This window comes from Phyllobates terribilis, unplaced genomic scaffold (genome assembly GCF_046119375.1).
Source record: "Phyllobates terribilis strain yellow unplaced genomic scaffold, ASM4611937v1 Scaffold_7__3_contigs__length_470593459, whole genome shotgun sequence".
In the NCBI taxonomy this organism is placed as follows: Eukaryota; Metazoa; Chordata; class Amphibia; order Anura; family Dendrobatidae; genus Phyllobates; species Phyllobates terribilis.
In genome coordinates this window covers 384,273,149-384,300,467 of record NW_027362767.1, presented here as the reverse complement: position 1 = coordinate 384,300,467, position 27,319 = coordinate 384,273,149, and the positions used below count along the sequence as shown (strand labels likewise).

At 43.7% G+C, this 27,319-nt stretch overlaps 2 protein-coding genes across 7 annotated transcripts in view; both read left to right on the top strand.

Moving 5' to 3' along the window:
• The window catches only part of LOC141154904 (uncharacterized), a 67,786-nt gene extending 60,490 nt beyond the window's left edge, over positions 1 to 7,296 (top strand). For all 6 annotated transcript variants that reach the window (XM_073641448.1, XM_073641447.1, XM_073641446.1 and 3 more), the window contains one exon: positions 1,933 to 7,296. In XM_073641448.1, coding sequence (XP_073497549.1) covers positions 1,933 to 5,975 — 4,043 coding nt within the window. In that variant the 3' untranslated portion in view covers positions 5,976 to 7,296. The remainder of the gene's footprint in view (positions 1 to 1,932) is intronic.
• Positions 7,297 to 15,587: 8,291 nt separating this feature from the next.
• Positions 15,588 to 27,319, top strand: part of PPP1R14A (protein phosphatase 1 regulatory inhibitor subunit 14A) — a 51,636-nt gene continuing 39,904 nt past the window's right edge. The window contains exon 1 of the mRNA XM_073641444.1: positions 15,588 to 16,358. Coding sequence (XP_073497545.1) covers positions 16,167 to 16,358 — 192 coding nt within the window. The 5' untranslated portion in view covers positions 15,588 to 16,166. The remainder of the gene's footprint in view (positions 16,359 to 27,319) is intronic.

Genomic DNA, 27,319 nt, shown 5'->3' with positions numbered 1-27,319 from the left:
CGGGTTGAGACATCCATTATCCGCAACCTGCCCCTCGACCCAAGGCCAAGGTCCGAGGGCTGTGTCTCCATCCGATGCAGGCCCACACAGGATCCGCGTTCAGGGCAGGAGGTCACAATAAAACAGTCAAAAAGAACTAGGCTCAGGACCATGAACCAAGATGGCTGTGTATTAAATATGAAATTTTAAGTGTCACTAGAATGTGAGTCCTCCACCCTCACCCACTAAATGGTTCCCCTAGCTCTTGGTTCCCCAGTCTCCCTGTAACCAGGAGGACAGCACATAGTGCATTCTAGCCCCCTCTGGTGGAGAAATGTGGTGTTGGATGTGGAGGTGGAGTCCTGACCATCACGCTGTTCTTACCTCAGAGGAGGAACACTACACTCCATTAGAGAAGTGCAGCATCCCTGTGGCTGTTTAACCCTCAAGGGCGCCACACTGGGACCTAGGTTTATTGGCTCCTATAAAATAACCGCCGTCATTAACCCTGCAGCGTTTCGTCTTGAGTTACCTCAGGCTCTTAAAATCCACAATGTGTTCCACAGGTCTCTGCTCAAGAAATATGTAGAACCTCTTGAGTACTCTCCCTTGCCGCCACCCCCAATCATCGTTGATGGTAATTTGGAGTTCCAAATTTCGAGGATTGTTGATTCCCGTCTCCAGCGTCGTTCCCTACAGTACTTGGTGCACTGGAAGGGTTATGGTTCAGAGGAAAGGATGTGGGTTTCAGCATCGGAGATGAATGCCCCTAGGCTGGTTGGTTCGTTCCATGCCTCTCATCCTGATTAAACCTGGTCTTGAGTGTCCGGAGGCCACTCGTAGAAGGGGGGCACTGTCATGGGTGTGTCAGGTGTGACAGATATTCGTTCTGGATCCAGCTGTAGAAGTTCATTGCGCTTGGCTCTGCAGGCACCTTCTTGATCTTTTCATCTCTGTCGTGTAGTAATAGTGTAGTGTAGTGATATCTTTCTCCCTCTAGGACCTAGCAGTGACCTCCACCTTCAGCTGCTAATTGACACACCCTTTCTTGATGTTTAAATACCTACAGTCTCTCCAGAGAGACGCCGGTGATACCTTTATTTTCCTCTGTCCAGGCCTGAAGTACTAGTAGTCAGGTAGTGTCTTCTTGGAGTTCCCTTGGAGGATAGTTGGTGTGATCTCCCTGTTGTCTTCTCAAGCTAAATGTATTCCCTTGTCTGTTTACCTTTTTGTCTTTAGTTGCAGTGGGGGCTGACTAGTGCTCACCCCGTCCCCTCCCTATCTAGGGCCTATCGCTAGGGGCAGTCAGGGATTAGAGTTCCTGCTCAGTGATAGGTGCGGAACCTATTTAGGGATAGTAGGGGAGTCAGGGTGTTGTCAGATCTGCCTAAGGGTTTCCACACCCCCATTTCCTAGTGTTTGGGCTTCCTCCTCCTCTTCCCGTCGTGTTGCACTTAGTCTTTCCCTCACCTTTCGTGACAGCCCTGATCTCAAGATCATCAAGTATATATGGGATTACATGAGGACAAGAAGAATTTGCACAAGGCCACACTCACATAAGATCTGTGGTTAGCTCTACAAGATGTTTGTGTCAACCTCCCTGCCAAGTTCCTTCAAATACCGTGTGCAAGTATCTGGAAGAATTGATGATGTTTTGAAGGTGAAGGGCGGTCACAACAAATGCTGAGTTGACTTAGATTTCTCTTTTATTAATTCACTTTGCCTTTTGTTAATTTATAAAACAAACTATTACCACTTCTATTTTGGAAAATATTCTTTCTTTGCTGCATTTTTTCCACACTTGCCTAAAACTTTGGAAAATGAATTATAAATACAGTATTGTGCAAAGTGTTGTACATGATTGTATCTCTCGCCATATTTCTATGTTCTCTGTTGTCCAGTATTAGCTTTGGATATCCTTAAACCTAGAAACTTACTTGTCCTTATTTCCAGTTACAGCTACAAGCACAGTAAATGAATGTGAAATGGACCCATCTACCAACCTTACCGATGCAAGTCATGGTCAGAAGAAGAGAAAGAGTGCAACACCTCAAAATACCATTGATTGTAAGAGTCAAAAACTGCAAACCAGTGATAATAGCGTTATAACGCTAGGTAACAGAATGACTATGGAGAAGATGAAAGAAGGTCCCATGCCAGTTGACAGTCTATATTCTACTCTTCCAGTTGGGTCAGATGACCATAATCTTACTATACAGGAACCTTTACAGGATACCATGACATCTTCACTTGTTCCAAAGGAGTCTGCTGCTTCTCATCTAGATGTTCTTCTTAAAAGTCCTGACTATAGGCCTCCTCGTACACCTGAGCGAGGTGTGTTCGTTCCCGACAAAACTGTACCAGCAATATTGGAAAATATCCACGAATATCAAAGACACATAACTAAATTTAATGCCATAGAACATTACAAAAAATTCAGATTTACCAACCTAGATTGCCTTCCATCATTTCAAGAAGTCTTGGAGGCTGTACATGATGCAATTCAAAGTTTACTGGACGGGATTATGCATGACGTTGGCCTTCAGGATTGCGTCCAGTTAAGATTGGAAGGCGATAGTCTCACCAAGTCAATCAATTCCTTGCAAAAAAATAGAAAAGAAATAAATGCAGAAAGGTTTTTAAGCTATTTCGCCAGTGTGCTGCAAAGTAACAGCGACTGTCTGGGGAGCAGCTCTCTCACACTGACAGTCACTATTGTGAGTAATAATTATGGTGGTGGAAAAAAACGAAGATCCCTGAAGTCTATTTGTTTCAGCAAAATCATAGAAAAAAAAAGACGGTGGCTTTTTGATTTTCAGAACAATAAGTTATGTTTTGCAGCCAGTCTAATTGCTCTGTTAGAAGAGGGATCAACAGACCAACAGCTTCTAGAGAAAGCCAAAGACCTCCATGAAAAGTTGGGTCTACCGGAGAATCACATGGTTAACTTCAATGACATAGCCTTGTTTGAGACACAGCTGAATGTGACCATAAACGTTCTCTACTATGGTCAGGATCAGGAACGCCTTCAATTTTTTAAAGGTAAGGTGCCTTGGAAAGATGAAATTCTATATATTCTGCACCACGAAGAGCACTATTATGGGATTAAAAGCATTAAGTCATTTCTTGGTGCCGACTACTTCTGCAAGTATTGCCAATCTATTTTTTATCATAAAAATAATCACTCTTGCAAGGATTTTTGCAAGGCCTGTCTTAGAAGGACTTGTTGCCAAAATCAGGGAATCTTATGTCCCACTTGCCGACTGTTTTGTCGTTCTGAAGAATGTCTTGCTAATCACAAAATTCAGGCCAAGGGAGGCAAAGTGAAATGCAAACTTAAAGCCTGTTGTGAACAGTGTCACCATTACTATAAGGAAGGTAGTCATCACGAGTGCCAAGATGAAAAGTGTCGTGTGTGCTTAGACACCATAGTTAAAGTCGAAGATCATCTCTGCTATATGACCCCTTATAAAGTTCAAGAGGTTGATGATAACTACATTGTGTATGATATTGAATGCACACAGGACAACCAGAAGCACATCCCCAATTATATCTACGCCAAGACTTTAGATGGTGAGAAATCTTGGGAGTTTAAGGACTCCTCATGTTTAGTGGATTTTGTAAGATTTTTCGCAGACACAAAATTTAAAAAATACACATTTATAGCCCATAACGCTGGGAAATACGATTCCTACTTTATCTTGCGGCAACTGATTCGAGAGAAACTAGAAGTACGATTGATGGCAAAGGGCGGGAAACTGATTTGTGTAACGGTAGTAGCCCTCAAAATCCGATTCATCGACTCTATAAATTTCCTACCCATGAAACTTAGCAAACTGCCCCAAGCTTTGGGATTCGCCGAAGTTAAAGGTTTCTTTCCTCATTTTTTCAATACCGACGATAACCAAAACTATGTAGGAAGTTTGCCTCCAATAGAGAAGTACGGGGCGGATTACATGATGCCACAAGAAAAAGAAGAGTTTCTGAAATGGCATGAAGAGCAAAAGAAGAAAAATGAAGTTTTTGACTTTCAGGTAGAACTTAAAAAATATTGCAAGCAGGATGTGGAAATCTTAAGACAAGCTTGCATTTGCTTTAGAAAAAGAGTGATGGAGATGACGAGAGACGCTGTAGATCCCTTCCAATGTCCCACGTTAGCCTCACTCTGTATGGCTATGTATAGATTTTCGTTTTTACCCGCGAAAACCATAGCTATTTTGCCTAATGACCGATATCATAGAACAAAAAAACGTTTTTCTACTCCGGCCATACAATGGCTCATGTATGTTTCTTACAAGGAAAAAATTAACATACAGCATGCATTACGAGGTGGTGAAAAGAAAGTAGGGAAATATTTTCTGGACGGCTATGCTCTCATTAATGATGTTCACACAGCTTTCGAGTTTCTGGGCTGCATTTACCATGGCTGTCCTACTTGTTTTAATAGTGTAGTCGGCAATCCCATTGCTAAATCCAAAAAAAATGGAGAATTGTATGACAAATATGAAAGAAAAAAACGTTATCTCGAAAGGTGCAAGTTTCAAGTCAGGACTCTGTGGGAACATGATTGGAAAGAAATGGTTAAAAATGACCAAGAGGTTAAAGTTTTTCTCTCTGAAATGCAGTATCCTCAACCATTGGAGCCTCGTGATGCTTTATATGGCGGTCGAACTAATGTTATTAAGTTATACCATAAAGTGACCCCTGGGGAAACCATAAGTTACTATGATTTTACAAGTCTATACCCTTTTGTGAACAAGACCAAGGAATATCCTATACGACACCCAGAAATCATTTACCAGGATTTTAAAGACATAAAAGAATACTTTGGCATTGCTAAAGTAAAGGTGTATCCACCAAAAGAATTATTTTTTCCTGTGCTGCCCGTGAAAGTCAATGGCAAACTTATGTTCCCTCTATGCCTGACATGTGCTCAAAACGTAGCGAAGACACAATGTGATCATGATGATGAAGAACGATCTATCACAGGCACCTGGTGCACCATAGAAATCCAGTTAGCGGTGGAGAAGGGTTATAGGATTGCTAAAATCTATGAAATTTGGCATTTCTCAAAAACATCTGATAGTCTATTTGCACAATACATTGAATTACACCTTCGAGATAAGCAAGAAGCATCTGGGTTTCCTGTCTGGTGTACCAATGAGGAGAAGAAAAAGCAGTACATACAGGATTACAAAAAAAGAGAAGGAATATCCTTGCGCCCTGATCATATTTGTGTAAATACTGCAAAACGGCAAATCTCGAAACTTTTTTTAAATTCTTTGTGGGGGAAATTTGGACAGAGAACCAATTTACCCAACACAAGTATTGTGATGAAATCAGACGACTTTATGCATTACTTCTTCCACTCGCTCTACGATGTGTCTTCTTTGGACTTTATAGACGAGGAGACCGCCATGGTGAATTGGCAATACTCCAAGGAGAGTTATGCAAAAGAAAACAAAAACACAAATATATTCATAGCCTGTTTTACTACGGCGTACGCCAGGCTAGAATTGTTTAAGCTTTTAGACGCTTTGCAGGAGAGATGCCTTTATCACGACACTGATTCCGTCATTTTTGTGAGCAAGGAAGGAGATTACATGCCACCGCTCGGTGACTACTTGGGAGACTTGACTAGTGAAATCCCAAATGATACCTACATTACTGAGTTTGTCTCAGCTGGCCCTAAAACATACGGGTACAAACTGTCTAACGGGGAGACCACCATAAAAGTAAAGGGCATTACATTGAACTGTACCGCCAAAAAGGACATTAACTTTGACAGTCTCAAGGAGCTAGTGTTGGATTATCCATCAAATCCAGGCGGTGAGTCTCAGAAGACCATAGTTGTAGAGCAGCCGGGGATTGTTAGAAGAAAGAAATGCTGGGAAATTGAGACTAGACAGTTATGGAAGACTCAAAAGTGTGTGTATACTAAAAGACATTTCCCACGAAATCAAGATTTCACCACTCTGCCATTTGGGTACTGTTGAATTTCAGAAAGACGTAAGAAACCATCTGATTTCTTATAAACAGCTTGCTGTGTCTTTAATACATGGCTGAGCATTTTTGGATCTTGTGGGTGTGGGTGTTACAAATGAACTGCTTATAGGTTTGCTAATAAGTTAAAAAAAACAACGAAATAATATATAAATATATATATAAACACATATGCAGGGTTGTTGGTTTTTGTTTTGCCATGTTCTAGTATTTTTAAAGATGACCTTTTAAATTTAAACTGAGCAGCTCCTTCAATTGCCATTGTTTCACTGATTCTAAAACAGTTTTCCTTTTTTTTCTGCGCCCCTCCGTTCCAAAGTTATGCTCCCAGTAATATGGCAATAGTTCAGATTTTCCCTTCAACCATCTGGGCGTGTACTACTAGACCTCTCTTTGGGAGTTTCCTTTTTCATACTCTGACGCTGGCCAATCAAAACACAGCTGCACACATGGAGAAGTTCTTTGACATACGCCCAGTTGGTTGAAGGAAAAAATTTCCAGGGGGGCCATAACTTTGGAACGGAAGGGCACAGAAGAAAAAGAAAAACTTTTCCAGAATCAGTGGAGCAGCGGCAATTGTAGGAGATACTCAGTTTAAATATTGATAGAGAATTTGCCTTTAAGATTTTGATATTTTCTGTTATTAAAAAATTGCAATAAAAAGAGTATTAAAAAAAAGAACTAAGTTTTGTAAACTGTAAGTTCTACTACTGGCCCTTTATAGGTCAGCATAGGGGTACAGTATATTCACACAGGTAGAATTTTCTGCAGCTGTGAATCATTTTACGTTCATCTGTATGGGGTTATTTTGGCAGCAAACACATGAACGGAATAGTTGAAAAAAAAATTCTGCATCAAATCTACTGCATGTGAATATCTTCTTAGAAGTCAATTTTCTGAAACTGAGAAAAGAAGTAATAGAAATTGGTCAGCAGATGAACATTAGAGACCTCTCTGCCTTCTCTGTCATTGGTGTTGAAAAGATGAAGACGGAGATCACAGGCGTCATGTTCTACATAGTGAAAGCGGATCGTGCTCGGATCACACTACCCACCAGGTCTCCTGAGCTATCTACCCCATATGTGCCCACGAGGCTGTCATTTTAGGTCAGGAGACCCTACGATCAGGCCAGGTACCCAAGATGCATGAAACCGGCCAGAGACGAACTGTACAAACTTGCGTTCCTTTTTATTACTTTGTATATAAATATTTGTGATTTGACCAATTAGGAATATTCTGTTACTTTTATCTCATTGGTTGGTTTTTGAATCACCTTGACCTAAAAAATTTAAATAAATGTTTGATTTAGTGCTATGTCTCAGAGTGGGTCACAAAGCTGTGTTTATAATAAATTACATTTTGGGGAACATTGAGTGTTTAAGTTTTTTCTTTTTCAAGTTGGAGACATGTGGTGAGACCAATCGTCCCATTAATTCAATGATTTTTTTTTTTAACCTTAAGGCGCCGGACTGGCACCGAAACGCGTTGAAATAGAAAAACCTTGCTTATACTCTCCAGATCTCATACTTTCCGAGCGCACCCCATCATCTTAATAATCTCCACTTTGCCAAACTGTTATCTGCCACATCAGACTTATACAGGTGTTGTGTCCTTATATAACCCTTACAAGTGAGTGCTACCATCATCATCATTCACACTGAAGGCATCAAAACTATGAATTAACACATGTGGAATTATATACTTAACAAAAAAGTGTGAAACAACTGAAAATATGTCTTATATTCTAGGTTCTTCAAAGTAGCCACCTTTTGCTTTGATGACTGCTTTGCACACTCTTGCCATTCTCTTGATGAGCTTCAAGAGGTAGTTACCGGAAATGGTTTTCACTTCACAGGTGTGCCCTGTCAGGTTTAATAAGTGGGATTTCTTGCCTTACAAATGGGATTGGGACCATCAGTTGTGTTGTGCAGAAGTCTGGTGGATACACAGCTGATAGTCCTACTAAATAGACTGTTAGAATTTGTATTATGGCAAGAAAAAAGCAGCAAAGTAAAGAAAAACGAGTGGCCATCATTACTTTAAGAAATGAAGGTCAGTCAGTGTGAAAAATTGGGAAAACTTTGAAAGTGTCCCCAAGTGCAGTTCCAAAAACCATCAAGCGCTACAAAGAAACTGGCTCACATGAGGACCGCCCCAGGAAAGGAAGACCAAGAGTCACCTCTGCTTCTGAGGATAAGTTTATCTGAGTCACCAGCCTCAGAAATCGCAGGTTAACAGCAGCTCAGATTAGAGACCAGGTCAATGCCACACAGAGTTCTAGCAGCAGACACATCTCTACAACAACTGTTAAGAGGAGACTTTGTGCAGCAGGCCTTCATGGTAAAATAGCTGCTAGGAAACCACTGCTAAGGACAGGCAACAAGCAGAAGAGACTTGTTTGGGCTAAAGAACACAAGGAATGGACATTAGACCAGTGGAAATCTGTGCTTTGGTCTGATGAGTCCAAATTTGAGATCTTTGGTTCCAACCACCGTGTCTTTGTGCGACGCAGAAAAGGTGAACGGATGGACTCTACATGCCTGGTTCCCACCGTGAAGCATGGAGGAGGAGGTGTGATGGTGTGGGGATGCTTTGCTGGTGACACTGTTGGGGATTTATTCAAAATTGAAGGCATACTGAACCAGCATGGCTACCACAGCATCTTGCAGCGGCATGCTATTGTATCAGGTTTGCGTTTAGTTGGACCATCATTTATTTTTCAACAGGACAATGACCCCAAACACACCTCCAGGCTGTGTAAGGGCTATTTGACCAAGAAGGAGAGTGATGGGGTGCTATGCCAGATGACCTGGCCTCCACAGTCACCAGACCTGAACCCAATTGAGATGGTTTGGGGTGAGCTGGACCGCAGAGTGAAGGCAAAAGGGCCAACAAGTGCTAAGCATCTCTGGGAACTCCTTCAAGATTGTTGGAAGACCATTTCCGGTGACTACCTCTTGAAGCTCATCAAGAGAATGCCAAGAGTGTGCAAAGCAGTCATCAAAGCAAAAGGTGGCTACTTTGAAGAACCTAGAATATAAGACATATTTTCAGTTGTTTCACACTGTGGTAATTCATTGTTTTGATGCCTTCAGTGTGAATGTACAATTTTCATAGTCATGAAAATACAGAAAAATCTTAAATGAGGTGTGTCCAAACTTTTGGTCTGTACTGTATGTCCGACCCAGATCTTCCTTAAAGATGTATTCTTGTCTCAGGAAACCACTTATTGAACAAACTATCTACCACAGGTTCCCTCCCCAGGGGACTATGCTGGTCACCATGGATGTGTTATCCGTGTATTCTAACATCACACATAAAGATTGACTAGCCGCCTGGATGGGGATCTCTTCAGAACCTGTTACCACTCACTCACCGTATCCTTATGGACAATGTGAGGATATATTTCTATAACACAACAGAACCACTATAAACAGCAAAACAGAACCCCAGTCCACTAACTAATTCTGTGCACTAAATGTCCATCTGGGGGTCTCCATGTTGGGAAAAAAGGACTGAAACTGAAAGCAAGGATGAGGTCTCATCGCCAGACAAAAGGACCCATCTACCTGTGCCGAACATTTTTCTAGTCCAGGACACAACAGAATCGTGTGAAAATTGACATATTAAAAAGCAATTTCAAGCCAAAAAACCCCAGAAAGGTCTAGGAATTTGGATGTGTAATGTGGCACAGGGTGACAGCCGAGAGCGAGGAACTCGTCTGTGGTGCCCCAGTATGTTACATGAAGGTGGTGGTCCTGGCTCAGTGTGTGGACTTGTGCCATGAGGGCCTTACGCCCGTGCAGGCTGCATGTAACCGAAGTTGCTGGTTGGCCAGGACCAGATGTTTCACATTTCAATGAAGGAGACCACCAGTCAAAAGTAAACTCTACTGAATGGGGTTTTGGTAGGCGATATATACAAGGGATAGCAGGTACACAGTCTTATGTATGTTTCCTTTACAACTCGAAGCATTCTACACACAGTTTCCTTCCGTCGCAGTTTATAATGCCCTCTATGTCCACTGTTTCTCCCTTCCTCACCACAACTCACCTTTAACACTACAGTCTTGATTAACAAGAGTCTTATACCCATCCTGCGGTTCCATGTCCTCTTTCCCCTTTAAGGCATCAGTATGGCCAGAAATGCTGATGCTCTGGAACTCCCGCCAGGGACACTCTACTCATCCCACCTACTCAGTCCTGTTTAGGCCCATTATCTTCCAGCATTATAAGCTCAGGGTCAGGTGGCTAGGTGTCCTTTCCTAGGACCTGTTTCCGGTAGATCACTCTTAGTCATTTATCATCCGGATCTCGCTATCCCTTCTCTTCGGTTTCCTCGCCCTTAGGGTCACCCCAGAATGTGGCACTGTTCACCTTGGATCTTTATGTCCATTCACTATGCACTCTCTGACAAGAAATTGTCTCTTTCCCTGCAGCTAAACCCCTCCCACTCTGGGCTAGTCCCAAACATTAACTCTAACTGTTCCTACAGTCAAACTACACACATCATTAATGCATAACACTATTTACATTACATCACAGCATTGCATTATATATTACATTTCACATTAAACCACATAACAATAAAACTTGTTTCTTCAAGAGGGAAACGTGAGCAGCATGTCCATATCCGTACGGATGTATGGGGTCTTTGATTCACTCCATACAGGACCGAATCTGTCATATGGATTTCTGTCTAACTACAACACCTGGTCTGACTTTCATCAGTTTTTCTTGTACATGGAGAAAAAAAAAATTCTGCACCTTCTTTCTGACAGTCCGTGGTGACATCCAAGTGCGGTACGATTTTTTCACGGATTATAATTAATGGACTAGTTATTAATCATTTCTAGGAAGGAACGCAAAAAAATGTATTTTGTTTGCTTTTTTTACATTTTTTTAATCCATTCACTAAAAATAAAATCTATTCTTCGGGTCGATATTAATGGGCCGATACCACATGTGTGTATGTTTTTTATTCAAATTTTAGTGGTTTTGTAGAAAAAAAAACATGTTTTATTTAAATTACTCACTTTTGTGTCACTGCATTCTGAGAACAATTACTGTGGTGCAGTGTTTTTGCCTAAGAACATTTTTTTCTATACTAGTACTTCACCACAAGATGGCGACAGAGGTAAGTGTATAAACGGTAGAAAATGCACCTAGTGGCGGCACTGCACCCGTATATTTATGACTGTGGGCAGACATGAACATGAGATCAGTCACATAACCTGTGCCGACCGTCACTTATTGAATTGCTATATTAAAATTCTTTAGTGTCCTTGAAATATTCCAGACAGCAGGTGATTATTTTTCTCACTTCTATGAGACGGATCTGGCTCATGACTTTTGTAATGTGCTGCAAGCTTGGACACAGAAGCATAAATAGGGGCTGCAGAAACCTCAGTCCTGTCTATAGGAGGGGGGGGGGGGGGGACCAAAAAGACCCTCTGCCCCATAGGAGGAGACCAGAATTATAACTGATCCATGAAACATGATGATGCATCAGGACGCCTCTCTGAATTGGAAGGTTTGACCGTCTTCCCACTTATTTGTATGGGCACCTTAACGTACGACCACACTGCTCTTATGCTCGGCGGCGACATCTGCTCCAAATTGTGCAGTTTTTGCTGTAGAAATGCTGCAGATTTGCTGCATCTTTCACCATTTGCCTTGCAGGGAAAATGTGCGACATAAATTGGCGTGCTGCATTTTCCAAATGCGCTGAACAGAACAATGTCCACTGCAGATTGCATAAAATCTCATCAATCATGCTGGTACTGTAGATGGAAAATCTGCTGCATATCTTCCCTGCCTGCACATACCCTTTATGGGGTCGTTCTCAAGTTTAAAAGTTCCAGCGCTCCCATTAAGGATGAATGGAGTGGTAGTATGCATGATCGGCCGCCGCTCCATTCAGACGAGTCTCTGAAAAACTCCGGGTATCGGCATTGTCAGGAACCATGGAAGTCAGAGCTCCAGCAATTGGAAAGTTTCCCTAATGTCGTGGATAGGGGAAACGTTCTAATTGGAGGTCCGACTGCCGATCCCGAGAACCACAGCTATTCATAGACTCAGCTGAATGTAGCCGAGGTCGACCACGCACACTACCACTTCATTCATTCCTAACGGGAGCGCTGGAGGTTGCCGAGCGCAGAGCTCGGAATTAATGGGGACCACGGCCATCAGACCCCCCAGCAATCAGAAAGTTACCCCTATCCTTTGAATAGTAGGATCTAAAACTTAAGAACATCCCTTTAAGACGCTTCTTCAACTAGACCATCAATTCTCAGTGAAAACCTTTGTTCTAGACATTGGTAGGGATTCCTGATGTACTGTAAGTCCTAAAAAATCAATTATTGAATGGCCCATTCAATTATCTTATCAGGATGGGCTACAACACAGTATGATATATGCTGTACATACGATTGTTATGCCAATCATATCCCATTACCGTCACATCACTTATTAATGTTGGGTCAGGACTAGACAGACCAAGCCCATAGGTTAATTACCAGTCACTTAGGAATTACCACCTCTGGATTCCTAAAATTACTTTGCATATATGGACAGTATTTTTTTTATAATGGAAACGTTATTTCTCCCTGTATACGAGCAACAATTCTCATCGCGAGCTATAGGCTCACAATACACCTTACACTCCTCCGATGCTGCAGAAACAAAGCTGTCTCTGCTTGCACATTTCCCAGCGGCACGCCCATACTGCTGACCCTACCTGTCTGTCTTCAGGAGCGCACCTGAAGAAGACGAGAATAACACTTTAAAATAGGAACAAAGTTGATGAACCCACCGATATAGACAAGATTTACCTACTATCTACAGTGCAGACCAAAAGTTTGGAGGCACCTTCTCATTTAAAGATTTTTCTGTATTTTCTTGACTATGAAAATTGTACATTCACACTGAAGGCATCAAAACTATGAATTAACACATATGGAATTATATACTTAACAAAAAAGTGTGAAACAACTGAAAATATGTCTTATATTCTAGGTTCTTCAAAGTAGCCACCTTTTGTTTTGATGACTGCTTTGCACACTCTTGCCATTCTCTTGATGAGCTTCAAGAGGTAGTCACCGGAAATGGTTTTCACTTCACAGGTGTGCCCTGTCAGGTTTAATAAGTGGGATTTCTTTGCCTAATAAATGGGGTTGGGACCATCAGTTGTGTTGTGCAGAAGTCTGGTGGATACACAGCTGATAGTCCTACTGAATAGACTGTTACAATTTGTATTATGGCAAGAAAAAAGCAGCTAAGTAAAGAAATACGAGTGGCCATCATTACTTTAAGAAATGAAGGTCAGTCAGTCCGAAAAATTGGGAAAACTTTGAAAGTGTCCCCAAGGGCAGTTGCAAAAACCATCAAGCGCTACAAAGAAACTGGCTCACATGAGGACCGCCCCAGGAAAGGAAGACCAAGAGTCACCTCTGCTTCTGAGGATAAGTTTATCCGAGTCACCAGCCTCAGAAATCGCAGGTTAACAGCAGCTCAGATTAGAGACCAGGTCAATTCCACACAGAGTTCTAGCAGCAGACACATCTCTACAACAGCTGTTAAGAGGAGACTTTGTGCAGCAGGTCTTCAATGTAAAATAGCTGCTAGGAAACCACTGCTAAGGACAGGCAACAAGCAGAAGAGACTTGTTTGGGCTAAAGAACACAAGGAATGGACATTAGACCAGTGGAAATCTGTGCTTTGGTCTGATGAGTCCAAATTTGAGATCTTTGGTTCCAACCACTGTGTCTTTGTGCGACGCAGAAAAGGTGAACGGATGGACTCTACATGCCTGGTTCCCACCGTGAAGCATGGGGGAGGAGGTGTGATGGTGTGGGGGTGCTTTGCTGGTGACACTGTTGGGGATTTATTCAAAATTGAAGGCATACTGAACCAGCATGGCTACCACAGCATCTTGCAGCGGCATGCTATTCCATCCGGTTTGCGTTTAGTTGGACCATCATTTATTTTTCAACAGGACAATGACCCCAAACACACCTCCAGGCTGTGTAAGGGCTATTTGACCAAGAAGGAGAGTGATGAGGTGCTACGCCAGATGACCTGGCCTCCACAGTCACCAGACCTGAACTCAATCGAGATGGTTTGGGGTGAGCTGGACCGCAGAGTGAAGGCAAAAGGGCCAACAAGTGCTAAGCATCTCTGGGAACTCCTTCAAGATTGTTGGAAGACCATTTCCGGTGACTACCTCTTGAAACTCATCAAGAGAATGCCAAGAGTGTGCAAAGCAGTCATCAAAGCAAAAGGTGGCTACTTTGAAGAACCTAGAATATAAGACATATTTTCAGTTGTTTCACACTTTTTTGTTAAGTATATAATTCCACATGTGTTAATTCATAGTTTTGATGCCTTCAGTGTCAATGTACAATTTTCATAGTCATGAAAATACAGAAAAATCTTTAAATGAGAAAGTGTGTCCAAACTTTTGGTCTGTACTGTACTTCATATCAAGTTCGCAAATATCCACCAATGCTATATGTGGCTGGGCAGCAGGATTGGGCATGTTGGATTTCAACATGTCCAATCTTTTTTTCCCCACAGAAGATATGCAGATGCCAGAGATGTCTAGCAGCTGCTCATGAGCATGAGGAAGATGGGAAAGTTAAACCAGTGTTCGTCTACTACCAGCTATTGAAGGTGCAGTGATACTTTTTGGAAGGGATCCTACACACTGATGGTTTTCTGAAAGGTCCTAGAGAGAAGAGAATTATAAATGAGAACTTTTTTTTTTGGTATCTGTATCTGCCTTAGCAGACGACCGTATTTTTAGAGAATCGAGCCGATTATGCTAATCAAACTCTGATCAGAGTGTAATCATGGTGTGATCTGATTCTCCCAGATGAGGAGAAGATGGAGAGCAAAATTTCTCCATCTTCTCCATTGTGTCAGTGCGTGGAAATCGTTCTGCACTCAGATGACATGCGAATGCAGTCCGTTGGTTTCCACAAACTCATTAATTTTCATGGATGAGTGCGAATATCGGAACAAACTTAGACCAGCAGCGATTTTTTTCTTCGGTCCAAGGAAAAAAATCGGACTTATGCACAACTCCATAGACTAACATTGATCCGAGTGCGATCCAACATTTTGTCGGATCGCACGCAGACCGAAAATATGGTCGTGTGCACGAGTCCTTAGAAGGATATGGTGGCGTCCCATCACATTGGTCATGGCTTATAGTTTTTGCATTTACCATTAACCAGTTAGGTTGAGGATAATGGAGCATTTGTCCCATGTGTTTGGTTGCCAGCAAACCACTGCAAGGCTCGGGCAGTGATGAACTGGTCAACGGGTATTCAAAGGTAAAAAAGAAAAAGAATCCATTATATATTTAAATAGGTATTTGTACATATTTCTATTACACAGGCGGAGTGTCCTGTAGCAGTGGTGGATGCAGAGGGCAGGGTGGGCGGTGGATGCAGAGGGCAGGGTGGGTGGTGGATGCAGAGGGCAGGGTGGGCAGTGGATGCAGAGGGCAGGGTGGGCGGTGGATGCAGAGGGCAGGGTGGGCGGTGGATGCAGAGGGCAGGGTGGGCAGTGGATGCAGAGGGCAGGGTGGGCGGTGGATGCAGAGGGCAGGGTGGGAGAGGTTGGCAGCTCAGGCTCTGTGTACATGGGAGGTCTGTGTCTCATTTGCACATGGATGAATAGCTGAAAGGCTTTGAGGCACAATACTGTGAGTTTTACTGGCGTCCCTCCCTCCCTTCTCTCTGGCTGAAGGGGTTGGTGCAGGATTGTGCTGTGTCAGTCCACAGAGGTGCTGCTGGGATCAGCGCTGCCACAGTCATTCTGCAGCTATAGACCATGCGGAGGAGATGCATTCAATAGACCCCAACATCAGAGCCCCCCAGGACTGAGTCTGCAGCCAAGGACGCAGCGACTTCCAGCCAATAAGCCTTTTGTATTATTCAGGATCCTTTCTTTGCACGTGCGGAGACCTCAGATCTGGAGAACAGGATCAAGATCAGGGAGATTTCTCATTCTGAATCCATACCGATCGATATCGTTGATGCTAATAGCTTGTGATCACTTTACAACATAGTGTTGATAATTTGGGACTAGCCCAAGTGACTTGGTTGTACTGACCAGGAAGGGACCACCAGCCCAGGCCACTACCTTCTCCCCCTCAAAAGACCAGGACTTTCAATAATGGCTGCAAATAAGGTTGGAAAAAGATTGATAAATAAAAACCATTCTCCATCCAGGAGCAGAGATCCGGGACAAGCCATACAAAGGAGACAAGCCCGGGTGACGGTGAAGTATGACCGCAAGGAGCTGCAGAAGAGGCTGGATGTGGAGAAGTGGATAGATGAGAGCATGGAGCAGCTGTACCAGGGCCGGGTGAGTGCGGGGGGCACCAGGGCCATATGGGGGGATTCAGAATTATAGTTATGTTTTTAGAGAAAAAATATCTTTTACTTTCCGGTTGGAAATATGTGCAATTAACACTATAACTTTGTACCCACGTTTTGCATCTAATCTCATGTGACTGCCGCAGTTGGTCAGTTTTGATTATCTTTGGTTAAATACAGACTGACTGCGCTGGGATAGGATCTGTCATATAAGATGCATCCTATAGGAATATACAAGGTCACCAAGCATACATTATAGATGCTAGAATAGTACAACGCTTTGACCAGCTAAATGCTAAAATAATACGCTGTAGTGTATCAATATGTTGGTCAGTTGATATAACTAGCCATTGCCTATAGTATATACTGAGTAACAAAGCACATAAAAAAATCAATGCATGCTGAGCTACAAATTGTAGTCCAAAGTAATCACTAGTAACTCACAGAGTCCTATAGACCATAATGGAAATATAGTGAGACGCTAGAGTAAGTGCATGTGCATATCAGCAACATTACCTGAGGCCATAGTTGATAAGGCATGTTATATTGACAGGCACTAGACTGTATGTTTATACCTCCTGAGGAAACCACAGGCAGCGGTGAAACGCATTGAGGTGTACAGTAGCCCTGATCTTGTGTTCCACTCTCAACTATGGCCTAAATGGGTGCAATATTGGACTGCAAAGGGCCCATTTAATGTTCTTGCACAGGGGCCTTCTCCTGTCTGTGTACGCCCCTGATAAATATATAGGGTGGTTATCATCCTCGCTGATTTCTAGAATGTGCAAAATGTGCAAGGTCACCATTTCGTTGTTGAAGGTCCTAATAGCGTACATCTGTGATCCAACATTTTTTGCCGAAATCTGTGGAGTGACAACTTTGCCTAATAGCATTCATTTGCAAGTGCTACTATATGGTATTAGTATTATTTGTATGCAGGATGATTTTATTATTTAGGCATTATATGGTACCCCAGATTTAGTGCACACGTCCTGGCTGCTGTGTGGGTTTCGCCGGTGCTATTCACTTCTGTATCAGGAGGTAAGTGGCAACTCAGCTCCTGATGAGCCGCATCGGCGAAACCCTATTAAACTAGCAATACACGTAAGATTAGGCAGCACGGTGGCTCAGCGGTTAGCACTGTTGCTTTGCTGCTCTGGGGTCCTGGGTTCAAATCCCACCAAGGATAACATCTGCAAGGAGTTTGTATGTTCTCCCTGTGTTTGTGTGGGTTTCCTCCAAGTTCTCCAGTTTCCTCCCACACTCCAAAGACATAGGGAATGTAGATTGTGAGCCCCAATGAGGACAGTGATGATAATGTCTGTCAAGCGCTGTGGAATATGATGGCACTATATAAACAATGCCAAAAATTTGAGATGAAAGCAGGAAGAAATGGCAAGTTGTGACTATTATGACCTATTCCTCCCTAAAAGCTTGTTGTGTTCACATGAGGGGAATTTTTAAAGTAAGTTTTGCATGTGGCCAGGTTGCTGTTTGCAGGGTTGCACCGAATGTATCAATGGCGAATCTTTATATCTAACGTTTTTTTCTCTACAGCTATTTTTCCACTTTTTATTTCACCCCCAAATGAAGGAAGACCTTGTAAAAAGTCACAGTTGATAAATCTGTCTTGTATCTGGCTTCTTTCCATAGCCATCTATGCTCACTTCCCAATGTGTAAATATCAATAAGTCCCAAATATTTGCACAAATATCAAGTGACAATTTTTGCAACTTTTTGAAGACAAAAATTCCAGTTGAAAATGACATTCCCTCCCTGCAGTGTGTATGACCCACTAGAGGGGATTCCTTGTCACTTTGCAGCACATTCGGTTTTATATCACGCTTCTTTTCTTCTCTAGGTGCTTTATCTGGCACGAGATGAATCATTTTAGGAACGACCTGACATCTGATTAATAGGTCGTATGATGGACAGTCGCAATGTAATGCACATTGCTGTCTATTGCTGATCTTCCCCACTGCAATGGGCATAAAAATGCTTATAATAAAAAGTTACAAGAAATAAATATTATGATAAAGATACTAAGTATTAACAATTGCAAAAGTCTCTTGGCTGCTGCCCACAGTTTATAGTGGGCATGAAAAGCTGGATGCGAAATGACCACTATAATTAGTTACATAAGGAAATTGTAGAACTAACGAGCCTTTAATATAAGTATCCCAATTGGTTTCTTTAGAAGCGATCCAACAATGACCCCGCAGGGCATATCCTCCCCCATCATTGCTCTGTAGGATCCATTACAACATTTACAGCTTTCTACGTTCTCCAAATATATGCTGAAGAATAACTACAGGACGCCATAAACTGATCATATCGGCTTCCTTTCATACACTTGTAAAAAATGATATCAATTTCATATATTTTTTACAAGTATATTCTTATGGCATTCACAATTTTTTTTTCATGCATTTTTATTCTAGTAGAGAAGTATATGGAAAAACTCATGGAAAAAAAAGCCACACCTAAAGTAAATTTCGTTTGTCGAAAAAAAAACATTGCAAAATTTGTGAATACGCAGCAAAAAAACACAACAGAAAAGACGGCACTGTTTGCAGTGTGTTTGGTATTTCTGTAATGACGTGGGTCTGCAGTGTGTTTTGCAGTAATTACTATATAATGTGCGTTTGCTCGTTATGCTATTTGCCATTGTGATACTTAATGATCTTCAGAACTGCAGGAAATAAGGCTCCTAAATACCAGACACACATGGTAATGGGAAAGTGGTTGCTTTGTCCCTTAAAGGCTGGGGCTTCACGATGACTATGGCTGCGACACAGGTCACACGGCCAACTATCGCACTGTGCCGCCGCTACATCGCAACATAATGCAGGTGAATGATCACAGGGAAAACCACAGGGGACCGCAGCCATGGTGAGCAAGATGCAAAAAAAGCCAAAACCTGATGGAGTCCTTCCGACCTACTCATCGCGGACCCCATTCACTTGCATGATGCTGCAATGTAGCAGCGGCATTGAGTGATCTTTGCCAGTATAACTTGTGTTGCAGCCAAAATTGCTGTGCAGTCCCAGCCAAAATGTTAGTTTTATTACTCCCTAGAAGAAATAGGACGCGGATGTGCGTATACCCTGCGGTGGCCGCTACAAGTAGACAGAGCAGCTCGGCAAGCGAGAACTTCCGGCCAGCAGCCGTTGCCACCAGCGCCAATAACAGCTTTGTCAGACCCCAGCCGATCTGACATTGATGGCCTGTCCTAAAGGTAGGTCAATGTAAAAGCAGTGGACAACCTCTTTAATCCAAGTTCGGCATGAGCATCATCAGTTTTTCTTGTACATGAAAAAAAAAATTCTCTATATGAAAATCGGACTGCACTCGGATGCCAGCTGAGTGTTGTCCCATTTTTTCACGGACCCATAGACTTGTATTGTTGATTTTGATCTGACACTAGGATCAAAATTGGACTTGTCTCCGCGATTTTGCACGGACCACTCGGTCTGTTTAAAATCACACACATGTGAGTGACCCCATTCACTGTTGTAGGTATGAGTGCTATACGTGATAAACACGGATTACACTCGTAGGTGAAAAACACGGATTACACTCGTAGGTGAAAAACGGATGTCTGAATGAGGCCCTATGCTCATTTTTAGTTTGTGTTGTGTTTCTCTGTAAAGTTCGTTCTGTCTCCTTATTTTCTGCCGCAAAATGTTCTTTTCCTGAATCTCTGAGATCCTGCGCTGCAGATGGCAGAAGTAGTAATTATAGTGACTACTTAGGGGGCTGAGAGTTTTGTACCAGATGTAGGGGGTCAAGTCAGAAACTAAATATAACAGATGAGTCTATTAGACTGTTTCTGGCTTGCCTTGGTCTGGTTTTAAAGGTGACTACTTGTAATAGGGCTACATTCACACCTCCGTGTGACACACCCCAGTGCTGGCCATTCTTTTCTTGGGCAGCACACTGACGTATAGCGTTTTATTGATTCATACACATACACACGGGTCCTTGTCTCCGGTCTGTGAGACTCAGATCATGTCCTATTCTCATCTGTTTTGCGGATCAGACTTGGCCATTAAAGTCTATGGACCCCGTGTAAAACAGACCTTGTACTTCAGATTTCCATCCGAGCATCATCCATTTTAACTGATCCATTGTGAAGAGTCAATGGATAAACAAAGGTCAGACCGTCCACCTGCTTCAGTGGAAAGCAACTAGGAGGACTACTGAGAAAATAATCCAATTTCATCTTGGATGGTAAACCCACACAGATGAGTGAACCCAGACATTACTCGGCCATTTATAGACCTTAAAGGGGTTGTCCAGGTTCATCATGAAAGTCATATAGAGTGACTACAGACTTGTGAATACTCACAGTGTGCACAATGCGCGCCGTGAGGATTCTCTGGTGCCGTGAGCGGATGGGTATGTGACCGCAAGTTTGCAATATGCAAACTCCTGGCCACATTCCAACTAGACTTGCAAGGCCTCGCTCAATTCACTGGTATTGAGCGAGGCTGGGCACGTTTAGTCGGAATGTATCCGGAAGTATGCATATTGCACCTTTCCGCTTGGTATTGCCGCCGGCATCGGAGAATCCTCACAGTATGTGCTGTGCACACTTTGAGGATTCATAAGTCTTCAGTCACATAGAGTGACTTCACACTTTTATGAAAAACTTGGACAACCCCTAAAGGGTCTGGGAAGATGTCAGTAAAATTATTAGGGCCCTTTTATATGAGCCAATAGTTGTCTGGAAGGAATATATAAGAATGATCATTGCAGATCATTGGCCAGATTGAAAGCTGATCGATTGATCAATTTGTTGTTGACTGGTGATCAAAGCTTTTTCTCGCTTAGGATCTACCTCTGGTCCTGTCTAACAAAATGCATGTGAAAATTGCAACACAACTCGTCTATAGGAACAAAGCCTTATATTTCTGGTATAGACTATCAAGGTGCTGTATATACAAAGCAGAAGGATCAAGATCCACTGTGCCAAATCCCAACCAGGCAGGTAGTCTTACCTATCCCTCCCGAATGTGTGGAAGGAAGAAGTAAGAAACAGTTGGAAAGGGAGACTAACCCCAGGATCTGACTACACACGGTTTGTTTGTAGTCTGTTACTATGACACATAGATCTGTATAGGGACTGGAGATGCAAATAGTGTGAGATTTTTATTCCAAATTATTTGCAAAGTTGCCTCATTTTTGGAGCAATAAAAAAGTGTTTTCATGACTTTAAATGATACAAGGACACAGCTGTATTTTTGCCGGGTTTCTATATATTTCTCATATATATGTGCTTCACATGGTTTTTCATTGTGAGGCCAGGTCTCCATGTGTCACTTGAGATTCTGGAAGGATTACAGCCGGGTTCAGGTGTCAGAATAAGAGGCATAGATTTTTGGGTAGACTTTCAGCAGATGGGATTTTTTAAAAGGAATCTCTTGCCATTTATTGATCTTGTGTTGTGGGTGGAGGGGCAGGAGGGGAATACCACATCCGAGACAACAAGCGACAGAGCAAACATTCTGGATTGATCTTGTATATCAATGAACATACAATATACATTTATATCTGCTGCCAAAAGCTGCTGCGCCCTGGAGCAAAATCTATACTGTGTGCCATTGTGCGATGGCGTCACACTGTGTAGGATCTATATACATTAGTAATGTAATATAATAACATTGATGCTCTCTTGTGTAGAGGAGGGTGCCCTCATTAACATCCAAGGATGCATCCAGCTCTGCAATTGCTGTATACCACCTCAGCAGCACAAAGTATTTCAGAATATGGCTATACTGTACCCTTCAAAGGAATAATATCTTCAGAGCAAACCCTATTTTAAAATGCAGCCCTCGAGGTGACCAGATGATTGCACTAGGTGCAGTTTCCGGCGCCCCTTACCAAACAGCCGATTATGCCTGGGAAAGTCACAGCCAGCCGGGCATTTTCTCTTAATTTGCCCCCGTATGGACATGGAGAATTATATGATGGCCATTAATCATACAGGGTCGGCTGTCAGAATAGCAGCAGCTTGTAAAGAGAGGAGGCTCTCCATTTATAGGAGGGGATCCTAAGTGGGGTATTTGCCATTGATAATGTCCATATATACTAAAAGAGAACCGATTAGGCTCAGTAAGTGAGGTGGATCCTCCAAGCCTAGTGTCCGGGTGGCCACATGGACCACGTGCATTGGTGCAGCAGGTGGGTATTGCAAGCGGGAAGCAGGTAGTAGAGTTACTGGAAACTGCAGGTGGACTGGAGAAGTCCTGGAGACCGCAGGCAGGCAGCGGAGTTAATGGAAGCCGCAGGCAGACAGGAGATGTCCAGGAGACCACTGACAGGCAGCTAGGAGGCTGGAAACTGTAGGCAGACAGGAGACGTACAGGAGACTGCAGACAGGCAGCTGGGATGCTGGAAACCGCAGGCAGGGAGGAGTCTTCCAGGAGACCGAGGACAGGCAGTTGGGAGGCTGGAAACCGTAGGCAGGCAGGAGACATACAGGAGACTGCAGACAGGCACCTGGGATGCTGGAAACCGTAAGCAGGCAGGAGACGTACAGGAGACTGCAGACAGGTACCTAGGATGCTGGAAACCGTGGGCAGGCAGGAGACGTACAGGAGACTGCAGACAGGCACCTAGGATGCTGGAAACTGTAGGCAGGCAGGAGACGTGCAGGAGACTGCAGACATGCACCTAGGATGCTGGAAAACATAGGCAAGCAGGAGACGTACAGGAGACTGCAGATAGGCACCTGGGATGCTGGAAACCGTAGGCAGGCAGGAGACGTACAGGAGACTGCAGACAGGCACCTAGGATGTTGGAAAACATAGGCAAGCAGGAGACATACAGGAAACTGCAGATAGGCACCTGGGATGCTGGAAACCGTAGGCAGGCAGGAGACATACAGGAGACTGCAGACAGGCACCTGGGATGCTGGAAACTGTAGGCAGGCAGGAGACATACAGGAGACTGCAGATAGGCACCTGGGATGCTGGAAAACGGAGGCAGGCAGGAGACGTACAGGAGACTGCAGACAGGCACCTAGAATGTTGGAAAACATAGGCAAGCAGGAGACGTACAGGAAACTGCAGATAGGCACCTGGGATTCTGGAAACCGTAGGCAGGCAGGAGACATACAGGAGACTGCAGACCGGCACCTGGGATGCTGGAAACCGTAGGCAGGCAGGAGACATACAGGAGACTGCAGATAGGCACCTGGGATGCTGGAAACCGTAGGCAGGCAAGAGATGTACAGGAGACTGCAGACAGGCACCTAGGATGCTGGAAACCGTAGGCAGGCAGGAGACGTACAGGAGACTGCAGATAGGCACTTGGGATGCTGGAAAATGTAGGCAGGCGGGAGACGTACAGGAGACTGCATACAGGCAGTAGAGCAGGTCAAGGTGCATAGAGCATCTCAGAGTCTTAGAAGCACTGAACTCTCAATAACAAGACACAGATGTGAGTCTTGGTGAGCCTTATATAGGCCCGGGCAGATGCTCACATGGGATCACGCAGGGCCATCTGCAAAGTCCAACGTGGAGCACAACAGAGTCTAGCGCACCGGGGTGAGGGAAACAAAGCCCCGATGAGAGACAGGTGTGTAGCACAACCTTTGATGAATGTGGATTCTAGACTTGTTATTACAAGATTCCATTGGTTAGAACCTGTAGTTTTAGTGCTAGGGCCATAATAGATCTCAGAGAATAACAGTCATGGATTATAGACAAATCCAATTTTTTTGTCAGGTCTATGGACCCTTTATGGCACACAGGGAGATGAAAGGGGCATTGAAGGTGGGTACTAGCCCAGCATATGGCCTGACTGCTGTGGGGAGTCAACAAGTCTTTCTCTCTTGCCCCGGGGTATTTATATAGAGGGCTGGGGCATTAATGTGAATATTTGCCCAGGGTTTAGAATAGACTGGCTCCTCTGCGAATGAACATTGCCTTGGGTCTGTCGTGGTGGCAGGATGCATACACCTGTATATGGCCAGTATATATGTAGAAATGTCTTGTGGTTTATGACTGTGCTCCTCTGTAATTATCACACGTGTGCGAGTCCACAGCTCTATGTCTTTATAAGGGGATCCTGCGCGCCTGGAAAGTCTCCATGTCACACTTCAAACAGAGTTCTGCGAGAACAGAAAAAGTTATCTGCAAATCTTCCTTCAAGGCAAAAGCAATGAAGAAAATCTGATTTATTAGAGATTGAAGTCTGCCACGTAATGTGTATGCCAATGAAATGTCAGGAATTGCGGATGCTGCGTATTCAATATATACTATATGTCCAACAGTACGTGAGCACCTGACCACTACACCTGACCACTGCACCTGACTACTACACCTGACTACTACACCTGACTACTACACCTGACCCCTCCACCTGACCACTCCACCTGACCACTCCACCTGACCACCACACCTGACCACTCCACCTGACCACTCCATCTGACCGCTCCACCTGACCGCTGCACCTGACCGCTGCACCTGACCGCTACACCTGACTGCTACACCTGACCGCTACACCTGACCACTACACCTGACCACTCCACCTGACCACTCCACTTAACCACTACACCTGACCACTCCACCTGACCACTCCATCTGACCGCTCCACCTGACCGCTGCACCTGACCGCTGCACCTGACCGCTACACCTGACTGCTACACTTGACCGCTACACCTGACCACTACACCTGACCACTCCACCTGACCACTCCACTTAACCACTCCACCTGACCACTACACCTGACCACTCCACCTGACCACTCCATCTGACCACTCCACCTGACCACTTCATCTGACCACCTGACCACTACACTCCACCTGACCACTCCATCTGACCACTCCACCTGACCACTACACCTGACTGCTTCATCTGACTGCTCCATCTGACCGCTCCACCTGACCACTCCACCTGACCACTCCATCTGACCACTACACATGACTACTTCACCTGACCACTACACCTCACTACTACACCTGACCACTACACCTGAGCATTACACCTCACCACTACACCTCGGTGAGCTGAGTGGACAATTCACTTCACAACCATAAGGGCTAATATTTTCTTCTCATCTGGGAAGCCTTTCCACAAAAAAATTTGGAGTGTTTCTGTGAGATTTTGTGGCCAATGGGTCAAAATAGTATTTGTGGGGTTAGGGACCAACGTTACTCTGGTTCACAAATTATCCCATAAGCGTTCAATGGGGCTGAGGTCAGGGCTCCGTGTTGACACTCAAGTTCCTCTTTACCACTTGCCTTTATGGACATCACTTTGTGAAATAGTACCAACTAAATTCAGTGAGATGGTCAACCATGCCCCCATCCCCCCAAAAAATCCCATTGGTTCCAATGTGTATGTCCAACTTTAAGGACACCAGTGTTAAGAGATTTCAGGCAATAAATTGCTTGGCCAACTGATTTTCTGCCTTTTCACTTTTGCTGAAGTATAGAACAGCTGCAGGCTTATACTGTGTAGGGACTATCTTGAGTAGACAACAGATGGTGCCATGTTAACGTTTATGGTTTGTATGTAGACCTTCCAGATTGTCCTGTACGACCTATCCCGTTGTGATGGTGAAGATAACAGTGGTTCTATGTGCGAAGTAAAATAATTCATTCTCCCACAATGTCTGAATGCTGATGATTCTGCTGAAAGCTGAAATATGAACCAGGTGACAAGCGCAGAAAGACACAGAAAAGCACAGCAAAGCTTGGTGACCAACCAATCCAAGGAATCTGGAGGTTCTCATCTCCTGTATACAAAAAAACCCCTTTATTAACACCCAAAGGAAAGGAGGAAAATGGCCGCAGGTCAGGGGGTCAGGGCTCAAACTTACAGTGGTAAAAATGAAAAATGACAATTACCAGCTATGGACGTTTGAAGGGGTTGTCCAGGTTTGGGGTTCAAGTCCGTAGTCACTCTATGTGACTGCAGACTTGTGAATCCTCACAGCACATACAGTGCACGCTATCAGGATTTTATGGTGCCGACGATGGCAGCGAACGGTCATGTGACCACAAGTATGCGATTTGCATATTTCTGGCCACATTCCGACTAGCTGTCTCCAGCCTTGCTCAAGTCACTTGTTTTAAGCGAGGCAACGCACGTCTAGTCAGCATGTGACCACATGTATGCAAATCGCCCACTCCAAGCGCCAGCACTGTAGAATCCTGACACCATGTACACTTCGCGCTGTAAGGATTCACAAGTCTGCAGTCACGTATAGTGACTGCAGACTTGAACCCCAAGCCTGGACAACCTCTTTAATTCTATGCTCCTACAGAACCTATTTGCTGCGGACCTCCAGCAGCAGCAGAGGTCGAGCAGTGATACCTGCAGCAGGATTTACCTGGATCCTCCAAGGCTAGGTCTTCTCTTCACACTGGCTAGTAGATAAAGGTCCTGAGAACAGGGAACCCCAATTAACTCAGAAGCCCTTAATGGTATGTTCACACATGGCTTTTTTGCAGCAATTTTTTTTTTCAGATGGTTTTTGAGCTGCTGGGCGGACTATTGAAATCTGCCGCACATCAGTTCTTTCAGCGTTTTTTCAGTATTTTTCACTCATTCTAATGAAGGGGAAGAAAACGCAAGTAAAACACTGCAAAAAGGCAGGAACTAACACACTTATTGTAGGCAGCGTTTTTCCTGCCACTGCACTCGTTTTTAATGCATAAAAAAGCACTACAAAAATGCAATGTGTGAACACTAGTGTTGAGCGATACCTTCCGATATTGGGAAATATCGGATCGGATTGGATCGGACCGATACCGAAAAAGTATCGGATATCGCCGATTCCAATACCGGAAACCAATGCAAGTCAATGGGACATAAATATCGGAATTAAAATAAACCCTTTCTTTCCTTGTAGGTTAATTCTACATGAAGGAAAACAACTAAGAATAATGTAGAATGTATTGGGGGAGGTGGGGGAGACAATAAAGGCATAGAGGTT